Below are 26,151 nucleotides of genomic sequence, written 5' to 3' on the forward strand. Positions count from 1 at the left end.
ATTGAAATTAACTTTTGACAAAATTTTCTATAGAAATAAAATTTTGTCAAAATTTTCTATAGAAATAAAATGTTGTCAAAATTTTCTATAGAAATAAAATTTTAACAAAAATTTTCTATGGAAATAAAATTTTGACAAAATTTTATTTCTATAGAAATACAATTTGCAAAATAAGATTTTTTTTAGAAAATCTAAAAACGAATGAGCAAATCGGTGTAGATTTAAATATACGTATACTTTTACAATAGTCTAAATTTGATATTATGTAATTTCAATTTTCAATTTCAATTTCAATTTATTTCAAACATCAATACATAGGAAGCCTAATAAGGCCTATAATACATGTATTGTAAGATTAACTACTACGACTAAGTTGTAGTATAACTAATTTAATGGTAAATTTCTTATCAATGATAAATACATTACAATTAAAACTTGGTCCCCCAACCACAAAGTATTGCAAAATTAAATAATATAAAAACCCAATAACCAGCACATTTATTAAGAAAATTGTAACTCATTAAGAATGTGTGTCATTTACATGATCCAAAATATTACTCTTGTATGATTGGTAAGAAAAGGAAAAATTTCTTAGTGAATTAGGCAAATGATTCCAAAAGCGAAGAACTCGAATCAAAAAAGACTTTTCATATATCGAGGAATGTATCATAGGGACATCAATTTGAACATTACGCGTTGAATTTATAAATGAAAATTTATTTACAAGAACTTCTGGTTTTCTAGATTGCATAATCTTAAAAAAATGAAGAACAGTACGCAAATTCAAGTAATTTCGAAAAGTGCAACCAAGAAAATCAGAGGTACATGCATGAATACGATCATGATCATACCATTTAACATCATATATATAGCGGACAATTCTGTGGACAATTCTCTCTAGCCTATCTAAATTGTAAGACCACGTTCCAGAAAATATTTCAATGCCATAGTTTACAAGAGACATAAGTAAAGCATGGGCCTATTTTTTACGAATATATCTCGGAGTATAAGCCCTCAATTGGTATAACTTTCTTAAAGTGAGGCAAATACGATTTGATAAATAATTTAAATGAACATCAAAATTTAGATTCGGGTCAAGCATAACCCCAAGACATTTAAGAGAATCCACGTAATCAACTATCTGATTATTGATAACAATTTGAGGGCATAAAGCATTGCGAGTTCTTGTGTGGAAATGCATAGCTTTAGATTTAGCTGGGTTGATCATTAATCCATCATCATTCATTATTCCTATAAAGTTATTAATATGATCATTGATTAAAGTTTCAGAAGCATTTGGTCCTAACAAAATAAAGATATCGTCAGCGAATACATAAGGCTGACAAAATGTATTCTCTATCTGAGATATGATATCATTAATATAGGACAGAAACAATATTGGTCCCATAACGGACCCCTGAGGCACGCCTGATGTAACAACGCCGATACTAGAATTAACCCCGTTAAATGACACATACTGCCTTCTATCAGAAAGATAAGAATAAATTAATTTGCAGGCCGTTCTAGAATAGTTAAATTTGTGGTACAATTTCTTCGTCAGGGTAATATGATCAATACGGTCGAAAGCCTTAGTAAGGTCCAAAGAGACTAGTGTACAAAAATTTTAGCACCTTTTGTACTTTTTCGTCAACATCATTTATCATCCCTGCTCAGAAAAGTTTCCAGAATTACTTTGAACCATGGTCGAGATTGGGTTTATGATGTCGATGAGACAGTTATAGCCATATTCAAAATATGTATAATTTTTACACTGATGTATTTCTATGGAGATTATTTTCCCTCTGCCGGACGATTAGTAGGCCCATTTAAATTCTGACGGGGCGCACAGAGTTGAGAACACATTTGTGTCGATTAGGAAAGCAAATGCGGGGTGTATTGCGATGATGACGAAAATGCAGACCATTTATGCAGCCTTTTTCAGATTTAATTTTTGGGAAGAAACAAACCTGGACATTCTTAACAACAGGGATTGGAGTCAGTTGACATATTTCGGTCTCTTTGTTGTTATCGATAATCGGCCTTCGGCATCAAGAGGCCGTGAAACCGAAGCCCAAATGTCAAAACACCAAATAAAAATAATAAAAATAAAACAAAATCTTCCATATGGGAAAAACATTACTCCATGGCCATAAAATTGACAAGAGTAATATGTAAAGGGTGATACGGTCAAAATTTGGTCAAGGGAAAACGCGTGTAAATCGGTGAAATCGTTTATTTAAAAAGTCAAATTAAATTTCTTTTTCAAGTTCAATTAGTATAAAATTTAGTTAGGCTTTCGCTTTTCCAAATCCGAATTGCCGGGCCTCACGCTTGACACCTGCCATCAGATTTTGTACAGCCACCTTGTCCACCTTCTTCACCGCAGAAAGCCAGTTTGCCTTGAACTGCTGCTCGTCCTTAGCAGTATTTTTGGTCTTCTTTAGGTTCCGCTTGACAATAGCCCAGTATTCTGGCGTGTTGGGAGGGTTCTTGTGCTTGGGAACCACCTGCACGTTGTTGGCGGCGTACCACTCCATGGCCTTTTTACCGTAATGGCAAGATGCCAAATCCGGCCAAAACAGTACGGAACAACCGTGTTTCTTCAGGAAAGGCAGCAGACGTTTATTCAAACACTCTTTCACGTAAATTTCTTGGTTGACAGTCCCGGAAGCTATGAAAATGCTGCTTTTCAAGCCACAGGTACAGATGGCTTGCCAAACCAGATATTTCTTTGCGAACTTTGACAGTTTTATGTGCTTGAAAATATCTGCTACCTTTCCCCTTCCTTTTGCCGTATAAAACTCCTGTCCCGGAAGCTGCTTGTAGTCGGCTTTGAGGTAGGTTTCGTCGTCCATTACTACGCAGTCAAACTTCGTCAGCATCGTCGTGTACAGCCTCCGGGATCGCGCTTTGGCCGTCGTATTTTGTTTATCATCGCGATTTGGAGTCACTACCTTCTTGTAAGTCGATGGTCCGGCTCGTTTTTTTGGCTCGATGCACGGTTGTAGACGATACTTGCTTGAAACTACCGGCAACTCTCTTTGTCGTCTCAGCGGCTTCCGGTTTTCGATTTCCCCCGATCCAGACTTCCTGGCTGTCGACAAACGTTCCCCAAACACTTTAATTACATTTGTAACGGTTGATTTGGCAACTTTTAGCGATTTTGCCAGCTGTGCGTGCGAGCAGCTCGGATTTTCGCGATGCGCGATCAAAATTTTGATAAGCTGCTCTTCTTGCTTGGACGGCATTTTGACAACTGAAGAGTGAATTCCAAAATCAAAATAGGAGCAACATTCTACACACACACACACCTTCAAAATGAGGGGTGTTCAGGTTTTTTAAATGGAAAATTGAAAGAAATACGTCAAGTTTATATTGACCAAATGTTGACCGTAGCACCCTTTAGTATATTTAAATATTGGATGAGTCCTCCCCAGAGCAGCGGCAATGAAATATTCAAGCGCTCAACCGACAAGTGTGATCAGCGAACAATTGTTCAGTGCAGCGGGACCACTTTTTTCAGAACGGAGATTGACTTTGCATAGATATATTTTATTGTAAGACTTGGACTGAATTACCTTCTATTGTTGTTTTTTATGCCAATAAAAAACAATAAAATATTCTAATATTGAAGTAAAATACTTTTTACTTTTTTTTTAATTTTAATTTTAGGAAAATATTCGTCTTCGGTTGATTATTGCTTTATGTCTTAGCTTTGTCAAAAACAGCTCTACAATACAGTCTTAAAAAAAAAAACTTTTTATAAACAAAACAAAATAGTATTTCAGTCTCACCACCTAAAGTTTTCGCCTCCTGTAGAAGCGAGTGTTCCTCGGCGGGCTATATTTTTGTATGTCTAGAATACCCTGTCTTCTCACCAATAGAATAATATACATGCATGACCTTGGCTACAAATAACATTTACAATAAACATTATGGATAAGGGGTGTACTCACTTGTAAACGTTGTCCACTGTTTTCTCCTGATAACATTGGGTGATTGGGGGTGAAGAAAGGTATTGAGACAGCATAGAAACCAACAACAGATGCAAAATCTATAAAGGAAAATGATAATAGAATTATTATTATTATTATTAATGATGTTTTACAAATAAAAGTTCTATGTAAATAGAAACTTACATTTGCCCACAAGATTGTCCACAATACCCATGCCAACACGAAATTCCAAAAATTTACGTAAATGAGAACGTAATTTAGAATAACTGGCAAGCAATGTAATCTTTTCACGTGTATTGCCTTGATAAAATGCAACTTCTTCAGAATTGGTTATCAGACGGCTATTTACATAACGGAATTCACCCTCAAGTTTTTGTTCTTCCACGGTCAAACGTCCAGTGGGACGACGCAATCGTGTGAGGAACACACCCGCAAATAACAAATACACCATCAAAATGGAGGGTGTCTATAAGAAAATGTGAAAATTACGAGAAAAAAAAAGAGTTAAATGCATATGGAGTTTTCTCTTTCCTTTGTCAACGTACTTTTGAGCCCAATGTTACGGACAAACGATAGACATAAATGAATATATCTAAAATCGGTTTGCTGATATTTGAATATAAGTCCGTTGCACTTTCACAGAATTTATCAATATCTGTCGTTAACAATTGATCGGCATTTGCTATTCTGTTATCCAAATTTGACATTTTGTAATAGGTGTAGCCTCTGCAAAGAACACAAGAAAAAAAAAAAACAATAAAATAAATTTCATTTAATCTCACAACAAACACTTACGTTAAATATTTATTGTACAGGTGATGTGTTAAATTTGTCCTAAACCTTAATTTCAATTCTCCTAAACTCCATTTCAGTATATTGGTTACAACTGAAATCTGTAGAAAATATATGTTTTAGCCTCCTGATGTACAAAAATTGATGGATGTTATATGAATTTACCATTGGCAATGCAGCTAAATATTTCACCAAACCTTTTTGGAAGCCGGTTTTGTTCATGTGGATAATTGTGCTTTCGACAATAGTAGCATTTTGAATCATCCAGATATCACTGACAGAACGCCCAACAAGAGATGCAGCTACCAGGACCAGTAGACCCGTTTCGACACTCCAGAATCCAGGAATTAAAATGGCTGTGAAAGGAAATAACATTTTATAAATTTTCTTAATAACACTTTAAACAAAATTCGTATATATTTAGTTATTTATAAAAGATTTCTATGTTAGCCTGATATCAATGCAGGCTGGTTCAATGTCCAAATAATTTAAACTAGAAATTATTACAATATTTATTCGAGCTTATTGGACAGGAAGATTAAGGGAATTGACATTATTAAGTTACTGAAAAGAAAATGCCAGATATCAATCTTGCAAGCCTGACAATACATATATGTTTCCGTGTTGGCCACTACACATTGCCATAGTCTTTAGCGAGATCTGGCCGGGTGAGATGATTCATTTTGTTAATTTCTTATGAAATTTAAATACGAGAATTATTCTTCCCAAATTCAACCATTTTTTCACCCGCACTGTGCATCATCTTTTCGTATAACTTACAATCCCTTAATCTTATTTTTAAATTTCGATTTGTTACTACACTAATGTACCAACAAATCGAAATCTATTTTTAAAGACATTGCTGAATTCAACTGATTGGCGAACGATCACACAACGTCTTGTTTCTAGTCAACAACAATTACTGTGATAACTATATGAAACTGGTTTTTAAGGACACAACACCAATTTTAACGACAATATTAGTAATGTTTTTTTTTCCTTATTTACGACGGGCTCCCCATAGCTTACTATTTTTATGTTAGCCTGATATCAATGCAGGCTGGTTCAATGCCAAATCATTTAAACTAGAAATTATTACAATATTTATTCGAACATTGAATTGAATCATCTCACCCGGCCAGATCTCGCTAAAGACTATGGAAATGTGTAGTGGCCAACACTGAAACATATATGTATAGTCAGGCTTGCAAGATGGGTATCTGGCGTTTTCTTTTCAGTAACTTAATAGTGTCAATTCCCTTAATCTTCCTGTCCAATAAGCTCGAATAAATATTGTAATAATTAATTATATTTGTTTAATTCGGCTCAAGGTCATGTCATAAAAACAGATGTTGTTGTTTTGTTGATTTGATTTTTTATTCAAAAATATCCTCCAATATTTCGAAACATCTCCAATGTTCGTCTTCAGGGAAGTTTCTTTAAACAAATAACAGAAAAACATTTTACACATTAATTAACAAAAATATATATCAAACTCGGAAAATACTGATTATTACATTTAGAAGTAAAAGATCCATGAACTTATTCGCAAACGAGTAGATTTACAACTAAAGTCTAATTTGATTTTCTATATTTCTGCACAATATTTCGATAAATATGTGCACAATGGTCCGTATCAGTCTTGAAATTCATCCGTCTTTCTGTAGGTACATTTATAATATATAGCATCTCCAGTGTAAATCTCTTTTTATAGTTTTTTTTCTTGGGTCAAAATATCTACGTCCTTAAGATTTGGCTTGAATCTCTATTCAACCGTCGAACGGAACGGACGTGTTTTTCAATAGCGGATAAACTCATCGTAATAGGTACCTACTACGAATTTCAAGTGTGGTGGGATATTAAGCCACCATGCAGCGAAATTCCAAGTCATCCACTGGGTTGCTAACTTCAGGGCCCAGTGGACGGGTATCGACTGGAGTTATAAATCTGGGCAATGACCAAGAGTTAGGCCCAATTAGTCGACCTGTAGACGGGTCGACAGGTGGCGACACTCTGACAAGTCGAACTTTTTCTAAGGTAACGACATCAAAAGGAGGTAATCCCTCACGAAAGAGATTCAAGGAACGCAGAAATGCTTTGTTTATCCTAAAGAAGATAGGATCAGTCGACCCAAGCACGCTGTCGGCTAAACAAAGCGATTCCTTAAAATGGGCTCAAGGAATTCTTTAGACTGGAAAAAGGGAACGATCGCCGGATGAGCTGCCATCCTCCAAAAGGGATCAAAGATCGTTTGCCTCAGTTGCTAAAGATAGCCTTGTGATGGCTATCATTAATAAAGGAGCATTGGACGGTATGGTTCCAAAGCAAAAATGGGGGGAAATTGAGAATGCTCTGTCTGTCGTCTACTCACAGGTGCTGGAAAAGTTTCCCGGCCCAGATCCTCGACACCAAGAGGCTGGTTGGTATCAAGGACGATTTAAGCTAGTCGCATTTGAGGACCAGAGGTCTATAGAATGTTTTAAAGCTGCTCTGATACTAATTGGTGAAGTTTGGGAAGGAGCTGCTCTAGAGTTAGTCGAGAAGAAAGACATACCGGCTAGACCTAGAGCACATGCCTGGATACCTGCAAACCCTTCTGACCCTGAATCTATTTTAAATAGACTGAAACGATGCAATCCAGATCTTCCAACAGCTGATTGGAAGGTTGGCCGTTTGGATGAAGTGGATGGACCAAGACGGCATGCAGTGTTTATATTGAACACTCAGTCTTTGCCACATCTGGCAAAGTCCCGGGGCCGTGTATGTTATGGCTTTCATTATATCCAAATGAAGGTGTATAAAAACGATCAGTTAAAGGATTCAGAAATGGACAAGCCTCTGTCTGAATCAGAAGTAAGCGGATCCTCTTGCGAAGTCGAGGGAGATACCAAAGTTTAAGACATGGATAGATACCGTATGCGTGAGGAGGCTTCTATTGCCTCAGAACTCACCAAAGTCGAACCTATGGTTATTGCGAGAGTCACCGATATCTCTGAAGAGGACATTCTTGATGACTCGATTGAAGCGGCTGATGTGACGGTTGTTGAAAATCTCGATGGTCCTACGGATCCTCCAGATAAATCTTCATCATTGTAAGGCTGCATGTGCTGCCTTAAAATTTCTCCTGATGAAAGGGGACATAGACATAGTTCTTATTCAAGAACCATATGTTTATAGAAACAAAATATGTGAATTAAGTACTCCGGGGTTCAAACTATTGCAGTATACTGGTAATGATGTAATTCGAGCCTGTATAATTGCTAAAAACGAGCTTAACTTGTTTCTGCTTCCTTCAATGTGCAATGCAGACACTGTCGTTGCCAATTTAGAAATAGCCAAATGCAAATATTGGGTATCTTCGGTCTATATGGGACATGCCAGGGAGATGCCTCCATGTGCCGTTAAGACCTTAGTTGAGGAGTCACTGAAAACAAAGACGAAACTCATAATGGGATGCGATGCGAATGCGCATCATAGTATATGGGGAAGTAGTGATACTAATGCAAGGGGAGAGTCGCTAATAGTTTATTTTGCGTACTAATCTGGTAGTTTGCAACAAGGGAGATGCCCCAACCTTTGTCACTAAAAACAGGCAAGAGGTTTTGGACATCACCTTGGCCTCGCAAGAACTGAATGAAATGATATCTGAGTGGCATGTTTTAAGTGAACACAGCTTCCCAGATCATCGCTACATCAGTTTCAAATTTGATGTTCATATCACCAAGACCATATTTTCGCCAAATGTTAGGAAAGCTGACTGGAATAGGTATAGGGAATCGTTCAATATGATGATACCGGAAATAACAGAGACAAATATGAGAAATGTGCAAGATATCGAACACGCAGTGGAGCGGATTACTAAGGCCTTCAACATCTCACTGAAAGCTGCATGCCCTAGAGGAAAGCCAAGGGGGAAACATCGACCACCATGGTGGTCTACGGAATTAAGTAATATGAGGAAATCCTGCAGGAAGCTCTTTAACAAGGCAAAGTCCACCAGAGCCCCTGAGGACTGGGACGCTTACAAGAGGAATCTGAGAGGATACAAGCGAGAACTGAGAAAGGCTCAGCATAACTCTTGGAATGACTACTGCAGCAGTATTGAGAATACGTCCGAGGCTTCCAGACTACGGAAGGTTCTAGCATCCACCAACTCCGCTCCAGGTTTCATTAAAACATCGGAGGGAAATTGGACAACGTCCAGTGAGGAGACGCTGGAGGTACTATTGGACACACATTTTCCTGGAAATCAGACGGTTGAACCATGTACTGGCGGTGCCACAGTTGCTCAGCGGTCGTTTCCTGTCGAGGAAATTGTATCGGAAACTAGAATAAGATGGGCGCTAAATAGCTTTGGACCATTCAAATCCCCCGGACCTGATGGAATTACTCCGGCGGAGTTACAAGCTGTAACTGACAAAATTATCCCCTGGTTGTCAGTGATATATAAAGGATGTATCAACTTATCATATATCCCAGGAAAGTGGAGGGAAACAAAAGTCGTTTTCATACCTAAAGCGGGAAAAGCCTCTCACTCGAGGGCGAAGGATTTCCGACCAATCAGCTTATCCTCATTCCTACTTAAGACTCTGGAGAGGATGATAGATATTTATCTTAGAACTAGCATCGATTCAAGGTTGTTCTCGAAAGGACAGCATGCATACTCGAAGGGCAGGTCTACTGAGACCGCACTACATGAACTAGTCAGCTTTATTGAAAGCTCACTATCTGTCAAAGAATACACAATCGTGGCGTTTCTAGACATCGAAGGGGCGTTCAATAATGTCCATCCGAGCTCGATATTAAATGGACTGACAACTCTGAATGTTGATCCATGTATACTCAGGCTGTTAGACGAACTGCTAATGAAGAGACGTATTTCAGCCACACTAGGACAAGCAAACATACAAAGGTATGTGAACAGAGGCACTCCCCAAGGAGGAGTTCTATCACCTCTTCTTTGGAATGTTGCTATAAATAGCCTTCTGGTTACTCTAGAAAAAGAAAGGATAAAAGTGGTGGCATACGCAGATGATGTGGCTCTGGCAGTCAGGGGAAAATTCCCATCCACAATCAGAGATATTATTCAGAGGGCCCTCCGGATGACTGAGAAATGGGCGAAAGACAATGGTCTTGGGGTAAATCCTGCAAAGACAGAATTAGTCATGTACTGCAACGATCGCAAAACTCCCACGGTTAGGCCTATTTCCTTAGGGGGTATTGAAATTCCCTTTGGTGAATGTGCAAAATACCTTGGCGTTATTTTGGACAGGAAGCTGAACTTTAAGCTTAATATTGAAGAAAGGGCGAGAAAGGCAACTGTAGCTTTGTACTCGTGCAAAAAGGCAATAGGAAAAAAGTGGGGACTGAAACCAAAAATTGTGCATTGGCTATACACGGCAGTGGTTAGACCTATAATGCTATATGGTGTTGTAGTCTGGTGGCCGGCACTTCAGAAACCGACTTGTTTAGATAAAGTTCAGCGTATGGCGTGTTTGTGTATTTCAGGCGCATTCAGCAAGACAGGAACAAATTCCCTTAATCTCGTGCTGCATCTATTGCCTTTAGACATTTTGGCCAAACAGTCAGCTGCAACAACGGCTGTGCGGTTGCGCGAACTATCGCTGTGGTCGGAAAAAGGTTACGGTCACAGTTATGTCCTCAAAATAATGCCAGATGTGCCTAAAGTAGTGGATTACACTTTGGCGAGTCCACTTTTCGACAAAAAGTTTGAGACTCTAATCCCCAACAGTGAGGCGTGGTGCACACAGACCCCGGGGAATAAAGAATATATAGATTTCTACACTGATGGCTCCAAATTGGATGGACAAGTGGGGTTCGGAGTATACTCTAATGATCCGGAACTTCGAATAGCGAAAAGATTACCTAATCACTGTAGTGTTTTTCAGGCTGAAATATTAGCAATAAGAGAGGTGGCGAATTGGCTGAGAAGTAATGTTCCAAAAAATGTGGGCATTAATATATACTCAGACAGTCAACCTGCAATAAAATCCTTGGACTCTGTGTTCCTCAACTCGAAAACGGCCATCGACTGCCGCAAATCTCTCAATGAGATGGCTGAGCAGTACAATATTCACCTAATATGGGTGCCTGGCCATAGGAACATACCGGGGAACTGCGAAGCGGATGATTTGGCAAGGCTAGGGACTACCTTACATATTCCAGGGGAACTAGAATTTGTTGGTATGCCCCTAGCTACCTGCAAGCTCATGCTGCGTGAGAAGGCTGTTATGATGGCAAATGTTCGATGGGAGAATTGCAAGGGTTGTAACGACACCAAGCAAATATGGCCCCATTTCAACTTAAACCGCACACTAGATATGCTAATGTTCTCGAGACGTCAGATATCACTCCTGATATCTGCTATAACGGGTCGCTGCCTGATAGGCGATTTTGCAAAAACTATTGGCGCGAAGTATAATGACTATTGTATGAGCTGTCATGATGCGGAGGAAAAAGAATCAATTAAACACCTCTTGTGTGAGTGTCCTGCATTTTGTGTAAAGCGCAAGCAACTTTTAGGAGCATATAGCTTCAGATTACTGGCGGATCTGGAAAACGTTAACTTAAGCAGTCTGCTACTGTTTTTGGAACAATCTGGTTGGTTCAACAAAGAAAAATAATCAAGAAGGTTCAGCGGTTAAAACTAGAAGTGCCCATATGTAATAGGTACTTTTAGTTAATGTGGTATCACAATGGACTGAATAGTCTAAGTGAGCCTGAATCTTAATCGGGCTGCCACTTTAACCTAACCTAAGATTTGGCTTGTGTCCTGTTAGGGTGCAATGTGCTGCAAGAGCTGTCTTTTGTTCCAAGGGCTTGTCAGTGGCTTTCTGATCCGATTTATGCCCTGAGATTCTAGTTTTTAATTTGGTTTTTGTTGTACCAACGTATACTTTTTGGCAAGTATCCAATTCTTTTCCATCGCATTTTATCTTATATACTACATTCCCGGATTCACAGAAAGATTTAAATCGTCTAATATGTTTAATAAGGACAAATTTCAAATTGCACAAAGGACTCACAATAATGTTAATAAATTCTTCAGTAAGACAAAATCTAAAATCAAGAAAGATGATATGATTTTAGATTTCGTCTTAATGAAGAATTTATTAACATTATTGTGAGTCCTTTGTGCAATTTGAAATTTGTCCTTATTAAACATATTAGACGATTTAAATCTTTCTGTGAATCGGGGAATGTACGTCAAAGGTTTGTAAATTTAGTGGTTCAATTTCGTCATGTTTGGTGTGTTTTCTCTCTTTTACATGTTGAATTAGGTCGTCAATCGTGTTATTCGGGAAATCGTTTAATCTTAATATAGTCCTTATTTTGTCCTCATTGTCATTATGAAATATATCATCGCTAATCTCGTATACTCTTCTTATGAAATTTGTAGCCGTATTTATTATGATTCGTCTGGAATGTTTTGAGTTAAAATTTATCAATCGTCCTGTGGCTGTTGGCTTTTGATACCAGTTAATTTTTATCCAATTTTTGTGCCTTAGAATTATAGTATCTAAGTATGGTAACTTGTTGTCCTCTTCGTTTTCCATCGTAAATTGAATTTGTCCATCAAAAGAATTTAAAGCTGATAAAGTAGTCTGTATGTCATGTTTATTCAATATACAGAAGAGATCATCTACATATTTTGTAATTATTTTTGGTTTGGTAGTCAACTGAGTCCAACAGTACCTCCATTACTATATCGGCGATAATCGGTGAGTCTGGTGATCCCATTGACATTCCTTTTCTTTGTTCATACACCATGTCATCATACACAAAATATCTTGAGTCCTTGATACAAAAAGTTAAAATTTCTATGAACAAATCCATCGGTATTTTTTTGTATACTTGTTTTTTTTCGTTCCATTTTTCTTTTACAATCTTAATCGCCAAATTCACCGGAATACTTCGAAAAAGCGATATTACGTCGAACGAGATCATTGTTTCATTGTCTTCAATCTTAATATTACTGGTTTTGTTCTTAATCAATCAATCACGTTCATTTTGAATAATTTCTCTACTAATTTGTTATTTCTTGTCTGGAGTATTGTAATAATTTCTAGTATAAAAGATTTCTATAATTTTTAATATATAAAATTATCTGCCTTGTTATTTCAGTATTATTTTCAAAATCAGCAAATATTTTGTTACCAATTCACACGTCCTTACTTTTCCTTTTGTAAAGATACTTTTTCCTAGTTTCTTATATCTACATGTGGTATGTTACATGTACCAAGGTACGTTTTCATATTTATTGAACGGGCATTGTAAATAGACAAAAGTCGAACAAAAAGTCTGAAAAAAGAAACGCAATATAACAAAAAAGGGGTCGAAATTTCAGAATCCACATTTTGGTTTGGCTATTGAAGCCAGGCTCGATGACAACGATCACAGTTGGCTCGAATTCTCATACACTTGCCCAGATCCAAAGATTTTGTCTTTACACTTATAATTTTGGTATTGATTCCGAGCCAAAGAAATGAAGAATCATAGTAAGGATACCTTTAAGACACAATTCACATTTAAATTTGTGTACTTGATACTAGGAAGCAAATTTGAACTTATCCAAGCTACTTTTTTGTAAGCTCTTTTTTTGGCTAGGAAACCTTTCATTTTATCTCCTTCGAAATTTTTATTCGAATTGTGTCTGAAAATTCAATATATTTGAAAGTTATTTTTATAATGGTTCTAATTCCTTGATTAGATTTTTTTTACTTGACCAAAACTTGATAAACTTTTCATTGAAGGCGTTTTGTTATTGGTGATGTGGTTATTTGACTTTGCTATAGAATGAATTTGAAAATAAAAAAAAAATACTTTTTGGACTTATATTTCCTTTACTAAAATAATTTGTATTATATGAATATATATTTAAATATTCCTCCACTGTAAACAAAAAAGTAGAAAGGTTTCATCTCCTTAAAATGGAGGAGATTTCATCTCCTTAAAATAGCATATCAAGAAAGACATTTCTTTGATACAAAGATTTTTTACATGACCAAAACTTGATAAACTTTTCATTGAAGACATTTTGTTCTTGGAGAGGTGGGTTTTCGACTTTAAAATTCCATTGAACTTACACAGAGAACACAGATTGGTTGTGATAACCGAATTTATTGCCAACCTCCTTTTGGCAGTTGCGCCAACTATCAGTTGGCAGTTGTGTCACCCGACAAGTGCGGTCGACTCAATCGAATTATGGGAACTCCAACTAATACTACACTGTTAGAAAAATATGTTTTTCATATGTTCCGATATAAACAAAATGTGTTTGGGGCACAATTTTTAAACACAATATATTTAAGTGCAAACATGTAATGTTCCTAAACTAACACAAAATGTTTGGGACACATATGTTAATATGTTAGAATATATTATGTTTGGGGCATGAATGTTTCATAAAAATAGTATGTGTGAATGTAAACATATATAAATTTACAAATTTCGAGTAAACACATATATGTTGCGATACTTTATTCAGAGAGCGAAGAGAGAGAGAGTTAGTATAGAGAAAGAAATAGAGATGGAAACCGGGAGGGTTGAATAAAAAGATATCAACATAACACAGCGAAAGAATGAAATGAGAGCAATTTCTGTGAAACCGCCAAAAACTTAATATGCTTAAGTCTAAATATTATTTAATTTGAATATTAGAATGAGTATTCGGAATAAAGAGAATAGACATTCGGAACCAAGAGAATAGAAAAAAAACAGTATATTTGTATTACAGAAAAAGATTCGAAGAACTCAAAAATTTCGTGGAAGTGAAAATTATATGAGGGAATGAGCACAATATTCTTTGAGGAATTCTTCCAAGCATATACTATTTTTGGACTCAAAATGCTTCCAAACATATAATATGCTCACATAAAACAAACATATTAATGTTTCGGCAGTATCCAATAATATATGTGCTTCCTGCAAAATATGTTTGGAACATATGTTAAAGAAGCGATTTTTTTTGAGGGTGTATATATGGAGTTGGTTGTATCAGACAATGGAATTTTTCGTTGTTCCCTTCATTTGGTTGTGTCACCCATCCCCAATTACAAATTAATTTCATTTAAATTTTATTTTTTTATTTGGTTTAAATACGTTTAAATATTTGTATTAAATATGTATAGCTAAATACAATGTATGATAACAATTAATGTACTTAAAATGTTTTGGCGGTTGGGCAAACAAAATTTAATACACATCCCATTATGACCTTCAGTTGAAAGTCGACTTTTTTAAATATTAAAATGCATAAAAATGGACCCGTATTACTAGTTTTTGCATATAAGTTATTTTTGGTCGCTATAAGTTATTTTGGTCTGTGCCTACAGACACGTTTGGACAAGCAAGCCAATTTTGAAACCACAAGTGATGAACTTCTTCTTATTGCTGAGTGCGTCCCGATAGTGTGTTAGGCATTATGAAAAATAAATAACTTTTGAGCGTTCGCCCGAATCTGGCCCATGGCCCTTTGTATCCACTTGGGTCTGTTGTACAACGTTGACATATTGGATTATTGTTTAAAAATAAATCAAATAAGATTAGTTAGATTTTGGTGCACTCATGTTTATAAAAACAGTTCAGAACCTACCAATTTATTCACAATGACATCTCTGTGAGGTTCCAAGTACACAAAGCATCCTGGATTGGGGTACGTATGATTTTTATGCCCTATAATATACCCAACATAAATGATCCACTCCTATATCGTTACGTATCTTTTACTTACGTCCTCAAAATAATGCTTTGAACAACATTGTGGATGCCACTTTGTAGCAAAGATTATAGATTTGAGGAAGATGGGAGATTGGCTTGCGTCATACCAAATGTTGCATTTACCAGGTTAGTTTAATACATGTTTGTAATCTTTTAGTTTTTGTTTTTTTAAATGAAAAATGTAATTTTCTTAATGAAACAATGTTAAATTTTAGGCAACAACAAATGAAATTACATTTTCCCCTTTATGGAAATTTAGTTCGTGCACTTAATTTCGTTTTATTTGCATTTTAATGCTATGCCAATACTTGTCGTATACGCGTTTGGTTCGAGTATTAAACTAATGTGGAAAATGGTTTGATGTGCTCAGTAGCCAATCTCCCATCTTCCTCTTCTATAATCTTTGCTTTGTAGCGCTTTAAAAATCGTCATTTGTTACGTTTAATTGAAAAACAAACAAAAAAATATCTTCTTTCAGAACCAAGTAATTAACAAAAATTGAAGTGACATTTAAAAATATTTTAAATAGGATTCGGTTGTGAATACTGTATGTCAGTTCTGATTGCTAAATGGCAGTTACGAAATTTATTTAAAGTTGGTTGTGCCAACAGAATTCGAAACAAATTCTTCAAAATATATAGATTTTGTTGCTTCAACCATTTGTCTTGTATCACAAACGAATTTCTATTGAAATTATTGCCAAATGATAGTAAGCATGAAAAGATGATTGCATTAAAGAAAATAGGTTGACACACCTAATATATAATTCTAAATGTAGAATTTTCATTATCAGAACCGATTTCCAACCAAATTGTTCTCTGTGTGTAGGAACATTTGGTTTTAATCAATCTGAATCTTCATTATTAATGAAACTATCTTTGTACCTTGACGACAAACCCAGCAAAAAATTCTTCTAAAGCCACAACTTTAAAAGCACTTTCAAAAATGTCCCAAAGATGATCTTTATTTTAACTGCACAGGAAGTTATTTCTATTCAATTTTTTATAACTCGCTTTTTTCATATTTTTAATGGATGATTTTAACTGTTTTTTAGTTTCAAATAGATTAAACACAGAGCAAGAATTTATAAATTGGACAAATTATTTAAGTTTTGTCGAAAAAAATATAGAAAAATTGCGAATTTTACAATGGATTCAGACAAGCGTTAGAATGCATTAAAATGATAAAAAATTATAAAAAATATTTATTTGGCACTATATTACAAAATTTTTTACTTCACATCCAAAACACTGAATTCGGATCTCACCTTAAGATTTGATGCAAATTGTGGAAATGGTGGACTTCCTTCCTATGACAAGTCCATGTTAAATTCATCGCTTCTGCACCAATTTCGCATTACTTCCGGAGCCAATAAGAACATGTTCACTCCTTTCCGAAGATTTTGACTTTCCATTAAGGATTTTGGTATTGATTCCGAGCCAAAGATGCTTCTTTAAAATAAATAAATGATTAGCGACCTATCTGCCTTTTAACTTTAACTCAATCGCAACTTAAAGTGAAAATATCTCGAATTCTGGCAATGAACTTTATGAATTTATTCCGGATTTAAATTCTACTCATCGTGCCCTACAATTTGGTATATGGGTGTATACTGCCCCCTCTATAGTTTTGGCACAATGATCGTTTTTTATTTTAACTATTTGCTCTTTTTAAAGTTAACTTTATTTTTTCTCTGTTAACCACTTAGCAGAGCTCTGTTAACGCTCTGTTAACGTTAAGACAATGTTATCATAAATTTTAAAGTTAACTTTATTTTCACGGACATACAAAATATTGTTTGTATTGTTTAAACATATTATGTTTCACCTTAGGGCATACACTGGTAGTAAAAAAAATATATGTGTTTGCATCTAACATTTTATGTCCCAAACATAATATGTTCTAACATATTAACATATATGTCCCAAACATGTTATGCTAGTTTATGAACATTATATGCTTGCGCTTAAAAATATTGTGTTAAAAAATTTGAGTTCCAAACATATAATTTTTACACCCAAACATATGAAAAACAGTCTTTTTCGTCCGTGTAGGAACAATAAAATTAAAATTGGGATACAGATATCATTTATCAAATTTTCATTCTCTTTCGAGGTTTATTAATAAGGGTACTCACGTACAAACAAATACCAGTTTAAAAATCCAAATTATAACGGATACTTCAAAGTAAAAACTGTTTTCTTAATTCCAAAAAAAAAACTTTAAACCAAAGACGCTAAATCCTCAAAATAAGTCTTAGCCTGTATTTGAAGCGTTTTTATCTTAAATCTAAAGTTTCAATATTTCAGTTAATTTAAGGACAATTTCTTTAAATAAAAAATGTGTTTCTTTACTTTAAGGAAAATTAGCCTTAGTTCAAACACAATGGACTTTAACGGAGGGACGTAAATTTACAAAATTTGTATTCTAAATTTAATGAAAACAATTTTTGAAGCAAAGATTACAAACTTTATTTTAATTAAAATTTCATTATTTTAAAGAAATTTGTTCTTAATGTTTTATGAATTTCGCATCCTAAAATTTACGTCGCGTAATCTTTAATATCACGTAAATATTTTTTTCAGTGTACTTGACGCTTGTTTTGCTGGAAAGCTAAACATCGTTCAAAAATGGGAGACGTCAAGACGTCAACAATTTATTCTAAAAACTCTTTTTACTTGAAAAATGGCATACATGAAGGTGAGTTCGAATTAGGAATTTTTAGTTCCGATTAACACGTTTGTGAAGGACTTTAAAATTATATGACGAAAACAGATAAAAATCGAAAAAGTAAGATTTGGGTCCTAGTATATCTTAAATTTAAAGGCAACTAACTTTTAAATTTAGGATATGCTTACTCGATACTAGGACCCAAATCATACTTTTTCGATTTTTATCTGTTTTTGTCACATAATTTTAAAGCCCCTTAAATGTATCCCTCGTGTAAATTGTCGCTTCTTTGCTTCAGAATCAATGACAAACAATTTAAGTAAAGACAAAATCTTTGGTTACCCAGTTCCAAAGATTTTGTCTTTACTTTAAAAATTTTGGTATTGATTCTGAGCCAAAGAAGCGGAGAATACAAGTAAGGATACTTTTAAGACACAATTTTCTTTTAAATTTGAGTTTTGTGTACTTGCTTCTAGGAAGCATATTTTAATTTTTCGCTTTTTCAGCTTTTTTCTTCATATGCTATCAAAGTCCTTTAAAAACGAGTTAACAGCAACTTTATTTTCAAAATTAAGACTCGACTTCCAGTAGAAATTATGCAATGTTTCAAGTAAAAAACGTCTTTAAAATAACCTGTTGAAAAACATGTCCTGTATTTGAACGATTTTTTGCTTTGTAGTCAAGATGCAAAAAGACAACAAATTTATAGACAATTTCATTAAATTTAAAGATTTGTTCTAAATTATTTAAGTCAAGTTGACCTTAGCCCAAACATTTTTTCTTTCATGTTATGACACCCATTTTTAAGTGAAATCACTTAATCATAAGGACAATACGACTTGATTGAAAAGTTTATCGACTTTTGGACAAAGAAAAAAACTTTCTATTAGAGAAATGCGTCTTCTATGCTAAGCAAAATTTGCATTCGTATTTTAAAGACATGAAATCTTTGACTTCACGAAAATATTTTTTTCAGTGTAAATAGGTATTTAATGCAAAATGTGATATACCCCATTGTCTAAAATTTTTAAATCAACATGCGCGTACACACATAGAAAAAATACTGCTGTTAATAGCAAAAACTATCTCTTGTTTTTCAGCAAACAAAATACTGATGTTTTAGCAGTCTTTTTGCTGATACAGCACACAATCTGCTATTTTGGAATAGCAGACATATTGCTGAAAAGTCAGTAGTTTGTTGAAATTTTCTGCTGATACCAATAAAGTTATAAATTAAGTTCGGTCTATCTGATAAAAGAATGAATGCTGAAGTAAACTCAAAATGGTTGAATGATACAAATTGAACTTAAAAAAAAAACATCAAACATTAAAAAACAATTTTTGTCTATCTGATTGTAGAATTAATGGTGCAGTAAGTCCAAAATAGTCATATGGTACACATTAAATAACTTCAAACATTAGTAGTTTTTGATTATGCAATAACATTTGTGAACAAGTCGCCCTTTTTAATATATGACCCACACAGAGATAGCATTTTACATTTTAGTTAAAACATTTTTTAAATTAAACGGACCATGAGATTTGTATACGCTAAACCCCTATGAAAATGTGTGAAATTTTGTCCTGAACCCCAAATCTCACAGGTCAAAATCTTCGGTAGTCGATATATTGCTGTTCTACAAAAGCCTAATTTTTTTCACTTGCAATAACAGCCACAGCAAAACCCAACTCGAAGAAGATCTTCTAAGAGGACTCTATTTCGTATTCGACGAAAATTTAATTTCTTTAGATAAATGTTTGGATGTTTATTTCATAATAAAACGAAAAGTATGCAATTGATAATGAAAATCGATATCAGCCAAATATATTCGTGAGAATTCTATCGTTGAGTAGGAGATTCGACACTAGGTTGATGGCGATCATTCACATGGTCCGACAGGAAGATGTTAAAATCGGAATATCTTGGTGGCTAATTATGATTGCCCGGCTCTTAAAACGTTTCATGATTGTGTGGCATGTAATTGTTAAAAGTAAACGTTGTCCAGATTAAAACCATCCAGCTTCAACCATAAATATTAACTGACGATCCAATTTCAAAAGATCTAGTAACTCTGCCAGAACATTAACCAAACCAAACAGTCGTACGTTGAAGATGGAAGGGCTTCTCAGCAACACTTCCTTGGTTTTCCGAGCCTCAGATAGGACAATTTTGCTTATTGACGTTAGCATCGATGTGAAAATGAGCCTCACTAGTTAGGATGGTTTTCCAGGTGAATTCAATATTCTACAAAAAATATTTTTACCATTTTTGTAGAAAATTTAATTTTTATTTTACTTTTGGGTTAACTTTGATAATACAGTGAAACCTCTGAAAGGGCGTGAAAAATATGTATTTATTGAAAAAATTGTTTACTTGGTCAAAAATGTCCATCCAAGTTTCGTTGCTGCGAGTTTTGACGATTTTTAATTATGTTAGTAGTGCCTCTAATAAGTCAAAAAGGCTATTAACAGATTTTAAGAATGCAATTAACTAATGCAAGTCTTAACTTATTCCTGTTTTTATGTAGCATAGAAAGGATACACTGAAAAAAATATTTACAAGATATTAAAGATTATGCAACCTCAATTTTAGGATGCACAATTTACACACTATTAAGGACAAATTTCTTTAAAATAATGAAATTTTAATTAAAAGGAAGTTTATAATCTTTGCTTCAAAATGTTTTTGTCATTAAATTTAGGACACACATTTTGAAAATTATCATCTCTTCGTTAAAGTTACATGTCTTTAAACTAAGGCAATTTTTCCTTAAAGTAAAGAAACACATTTTTGATTTAAAGAAATCGTCCTTTAATTAACTGAAATATTGAATCATTAGATTTAACATAAAAACGCTTCAAATATAGGCTAAGACTTATTTTGAGAATTTAGCGTCTTTGGTTAAAAGTTTTTTTGGAATTAAGAAAATATTTTTTACATCGAAGTATCCGTTATAATTTGGATTTTTAAACTGGCATTTGTACGTGAATAGCTTTTATTTGGTTATAATCAATCTGAAAAAAATCTTTAATTTTAAATTATCTTTACATTTTCCATTTAATTTTGTATCTTGACTACAAAGCTAAAAAGCGTTTAAAAATAGGAGACGCCTTTCATTACTTTATTCTAAAAACTCTTTTTACTTGAAAATTGGTATAGTACATGATGATGAGTTCGAATTTGGAATTTTTAGTTTCGATTAACACGTTTATGAAGAACTTTATAATTATATGACGAAAACAAATAAAAATCGAAAAAGTACGATCTGGGTCCTAGTATTAAGTACGCCAATCTTAAATTTAAAATGAATTGCCTCTAAAATGTATCCATAATGTAATCTCTCGCTTCTTTGGCTCGGAATCAATGGCAAAACATTTTAAGTATATGTCTTAACATATATATGAGTCTTGTATATGAGTTTTAAAAATATTCAATTAAAAATTTAATTGTTTCAACAATTTTTTACATTGAAACAAAAATCACAAAAATTAGTTGTATAAATTAAGTTTTTAATTGGATCAATTAATGTTTTAATTAACTTTGGTGATTGATACTATCATTTCTGTGATTGAAAACAATTCAAATAAAAAATTATTGGATCAATTAATTTCGTGATTGAAGACACATACATATAAAATATTTTTTGTGTGTATAAGTAAAATAAATTATTCTTATTTCCATTTGTCATAAATGAGTATTAAATTCAAAATGTAATATACACCATTGCACTATGGGCGGAAATCGCAAAACAGCGGCAAAAAGCCAAATTTTCAAAATGAAAAATTATTGGATGTTCCAATTGAAATTACTGTAGAACATTTTGGAAACTACTAAGCAAAAGTTAATTCAAAACTTGGCAATCCTATTCATGAGAAAAAAGCTGCCAATGTTTACCTAAATTTATACAAGTTGCGTGTACTCAAGGAAAGCAAACATTGAAAAATTTCATGCTTATTTTTTCGCAATAAAAATGAATAAAGAAAACTTTTAAATGTGGATTCTAAAAGGAGCTTTAGTAGTTCAAAATGTTGTAAATACTTAAAAAAAATATTTTTGTTTTTGAACTTGAAAAAAAAAAAACGCAAAAATGTCATTATTTTTGTTTCCTGTGTTATCTTTGTGATGAAACGCTTTATTTGGTTGGTCAAAAAAATAAGTACATTATGCGTTTTTATATGAAAATGTTTAAATTTTGCAAAAAGTTTGTTATTGTGTTTTTAGTGGCGATTAATTGAATGCAAATAATAAAAAATTAATAAAAATTAGTTACTAGATAAACCGAAAAAGTCATTGTAGTAGAAAAGAAAAGACTTGGCACAAGTAGTTGTTATTGATGTAGGTCGGATGGTATTGCAAATGGGCCATATCGGTCCACTTTTACGTATAGCCCCCATATAAACGGACCCCCAAATTTGGCTTGCGATTGCTCTAAGAGAAGTAAATTTCATCCGATGCGGCTGAAATTTGGTACATGGTTTTAGTATATGGTCTCTAACAACCATGCAAACATTGGACCACATCGGTTCATAATTATATATAGCCCCCATATAAACCGATCCCCCGATTTGGCTTGCGGAGCCTCTAAGAGAAGCAAATTTCATCCGATCCCGCTGAAATTTGGTACATGGTGTTAGTATATGGTCTCTAATGACCATGCAAAAATTGGCCCACATCGGTCCATAATTATATATAGCCCCCATATAAACCGATCACCAGATTTGGCTTCCGGAGCCCCTTGGAAGAGTAAAATTCATCCGATTCGGTTGAAATTTGGTACGTGGTGGTAGTATATGATATTTAACAACCATGCCAAAAGTGGTCCATATCAGTCCATAATCATATATAGCCCCCATATAAACCGATCCCGAGATTTGGTTTTGGAGCCTCTTGGAGGAGCACATTTCATCCGAGTCAATTGAAATTTGGTACATTATGCTACTGTACGGTCTATAGTTATATATAGCCCTCAGATAAATCGATTCCCAATCACACAAAAATTATTTGTAGACTTACCTATACATAACTTTTTTGTCTAATATATACCACGTATGGACTAACTCACAATTTAGAAATCGATGCTAAGAAGTTTTAAGATACCACAACCCAAGTAATTTGATTGTGGATGACAGTCTTTTGTATAAGTTTCTACGTAATCCATGGTGAAGGGTACATAAGATTCGGCCTGGCCGAACTTACGGCCGTGTATACTTGTTGACTCTTACTTTGCCTTATTTGGATTAGCATTTCATTTCACTTGTCTTTTCCAGAAAATTATTTACTTTTAAGTTAAATGTATGTCATTAATATGAATTATAGACTCTATTTTGCTTTTTAATAAATATATTTTTTAAATTTACCATGGAACATAAAAAAAACTATAAAGGGTAATACGGTCAAAATTTGGTCAAGGGAAAACGCGTGTAAATCTGTGAAATCGTTTATTTAAAAAATCAAATTAAATTTCTTTTTCAAGTTCAATTAGTATAAAATTCAGGAAAAATATTCAGTTAGGCTTTCGCTTTTCCAAATCCGAATTGCCGGGCCTCACGCTTGACACCTGTCATCAGATTTTGTACAGCCACCTTGTCCACCTTCTTCGACGTAGAAAGCCAGTTTGCCTTGAACTGCTGCTCGTCCATAGCAGTTTTTTTTGGTCTTCTTTAGGTTCGGCTTGACAATAGCCCAGTATTTCTCAATTGGGCGGAGCTCTGGCGTGTTGGGAGGGTTCTTGTCCTTGGGAACCACCTGCACGTTGTTGGCGGCGTACCACTCCATGGCCTTTTTACCGTAATGGCAAGATGCCAAATCCGGCCAAAACAGTACGGAACAACCATGTTTCTTCAGGAAAGGCAGCAGACGTTTATTCAAACACTCTTTCACGTAAATTTCTTGGTTGACAGTCCCGGAAGCTATGAAAATGCTGCTTTTCAAGCCACAGGTACAGATGGCTTGCAAACCAGATATTTCTTTGCGAACTTTGACAGTTTTATGTGCTTGAAAATATCTGCTACCTTTCCCCTTCCTTTTGCCGTATAAAACTCCTGTCCCGGAAGCTGCTTGCAGTCGGATTTGACGTAGGTTTCGTCATCCATTACCACGCAGTCAAACTTCGTCAGCATCGTCGTGTACAGCCTCCGGGATCGCGCTTTGGCCGTCGTATTTTGTTTATCATCGCGATTTGGGGTCACTACCTTCTTGTAAGTCGATAGTCCGGCTCGTTTTTTGGCTCGATGCACGGTTGTAGACGATACACTCAGCTTATTTCGGCATCTCGGAGAGTGAGGTTAGGGTTTCGCTTGAAACTACCGGCAACTCTCTTTGTCGTCTCTCTCGATTTCCCCCCCATTCAAGACTTCCTGGCTGTCGACAAACGTTCCCCAAACACTTTAATTACATTTGTAACGGTTGATTTGGCAACTTTTAGCGATTTTGCCAGCTGTGCGTGCGAGTAGCTCGGATTTTCGCGATGCGCGAGCAAAATTTTGATACGCTGCTCTTCTTGCTTGGACGGCATTTTGACAACTGAAGAGTGAATTCCAAAATCAAAATAGGAGCAACATTCTACACACACACCTTCAAAATGAGGGGTGTTCAGGTTTTTTAAATGCAAAATTGAAAGAAATACGTCAAGTTTATATTGACCAAATTTTGACCGTATCACCCTTTACTGTACTTATTATTTTGGCCACATATGTATATGGGAGTTATACCTAAATCTGAACCGATTTCTATGATATAGTTAGTACTATAGAAGATTACATTCTGCCAAATTGGAGTAAGATGGGTTTTATAGTTAATAAGGGTTTTATAGTTAAATTTGTTAAAATCGGGCGATACATACATACACAGAAAAAAATATCACCAAAATATTTCCAATTAAAAAGTTAATTGAAGTTGAATATTTTTTCAATTAATAAATTAATTGATACAATTAACTTTTTAATCAAGATAGAACATAAAGTTAATTAAGTCAATGATTGAAAATTTTAAAATTTTTAATTAAAAAATTAATTGATACAATTAACTTTTTAATCAAATTCGGAAGACTAAGTCAGTTAAAAAAAGTGATGAACATTTCTTAATCCAAATAAAAACTCTAAGCCAATTCAGAAAGTAATTGAAAATAGTTACCTTTTTAAATAAAAAATTAATTAGGGTTTGCATTCAAAATCAATCAAATTTTTAATTGAATCAATTAGAAAATTAATTGAAAATTGCCAATGACATCAATTAATATTTTAATCAAGAATTTTTTCTATGCCCAATTAAAACTGTGATTGATACTATCATTTTCGTGATTGAAGACATTTCAATTAAAAAATTAATTGGATCAATTAATTTCGTGATTGAATCAGAAAATTTTTTTTTGTGTGTACGGGAGCTATATCTAAATCTGATCCGAATTTGTGTTAAATTTGAAGGCAATCGGGTAGTAAATAAGCACAGTATGAACTCATTTGTCGAAATCGGGCGATACATATATATGTGGGCTATATCTAACTTTGATCTAATTTTTTCCAAATTCAACAGTGTGTGATGGTAAATAATTTTTGCCGCAAATTTTCAATTTCCGCCCATAGTGCATTGTTTAAAATTTTTTTAACTCAATAACATGTGGGTACTACACATTTCCATGTCAAAAATTTTATCTAAACAACCTTTATTTGATTATAGAAATGTGCAATGACTTCATTTCCACTTGTTTTAAAAAGTTCGTCCATAGAATCTCCTTAACATTTGTTAGTTTTGTTTTTGTATCCTAACCGATTAATAACAAATGTGTTCACATTTTTTTAATAATTAATATCGCTGATTGGTATGCAAAAACATTTCAATAAAATATTTTAAATTTAAATGTTAGAAATTAATAGGCCTGACACAGAGATAATACTACTAGTATTAATGTTTTTAGTCAACCGTAACCTCCAAAATATATGTGTATAAAATATTATATTTCATGTTAGCCTGATACCGAAACAGGCAATTGACGTC

At 34.3% G+C, this 26,151-nt stretch overlaps 1 protein-coding gene across 1 annotated transcript in view; it reads right to left on the reverse strand.

Moving 5' to 3' along the window:
- The window catches only part of Abcd3 (ATP binding cassette subfamily D member Pmp70), a 77,914-nt gene that overhangs the window by 4,020 nt on the left and 47,743 nt on the right, over nt 1–26,151 (reverse strand). Inside the window, exons 3-7 of the mRNA XM_075302975.1 lie at nt 4,914–5,104; nt 4,752–4,849; nt 4,502–4,682; nt 4,140–4,422; nt 3,957–4,054 (exon numbers count right to left, since the gene is read on the reverse strand). Coding sequence (XP_075159090.1) covers nt 3,957–4,054; nt 4,140–4,422; nt 4,502–4,682; nt 4,752–4,849; nt 4,914–5,104 — 851 coding nt within the window. The remainder of the gene's footprint in view (nt 1–3,956; nt 4,055–4,139; nt 4,423–4,501; nt 4,683–4,751; nt 4,850–4,913; nt 5,105–26,151) is intronic.

The sequence above is a fragment of the Haematobia irritans genome, chromosome 3, assembly GCF_050003625.1.
Source record: "Haematobia irritans isolate KBUSLIRL chromosome 3, ASM5000362v1, whole genome shotgun sequence".
Taxonomy (NCBI): Eukaryota; Metazoa; Arthropoda; class Insecta; order Diptera; family Muscidae; genus Haematobia; species Haematobia irritans.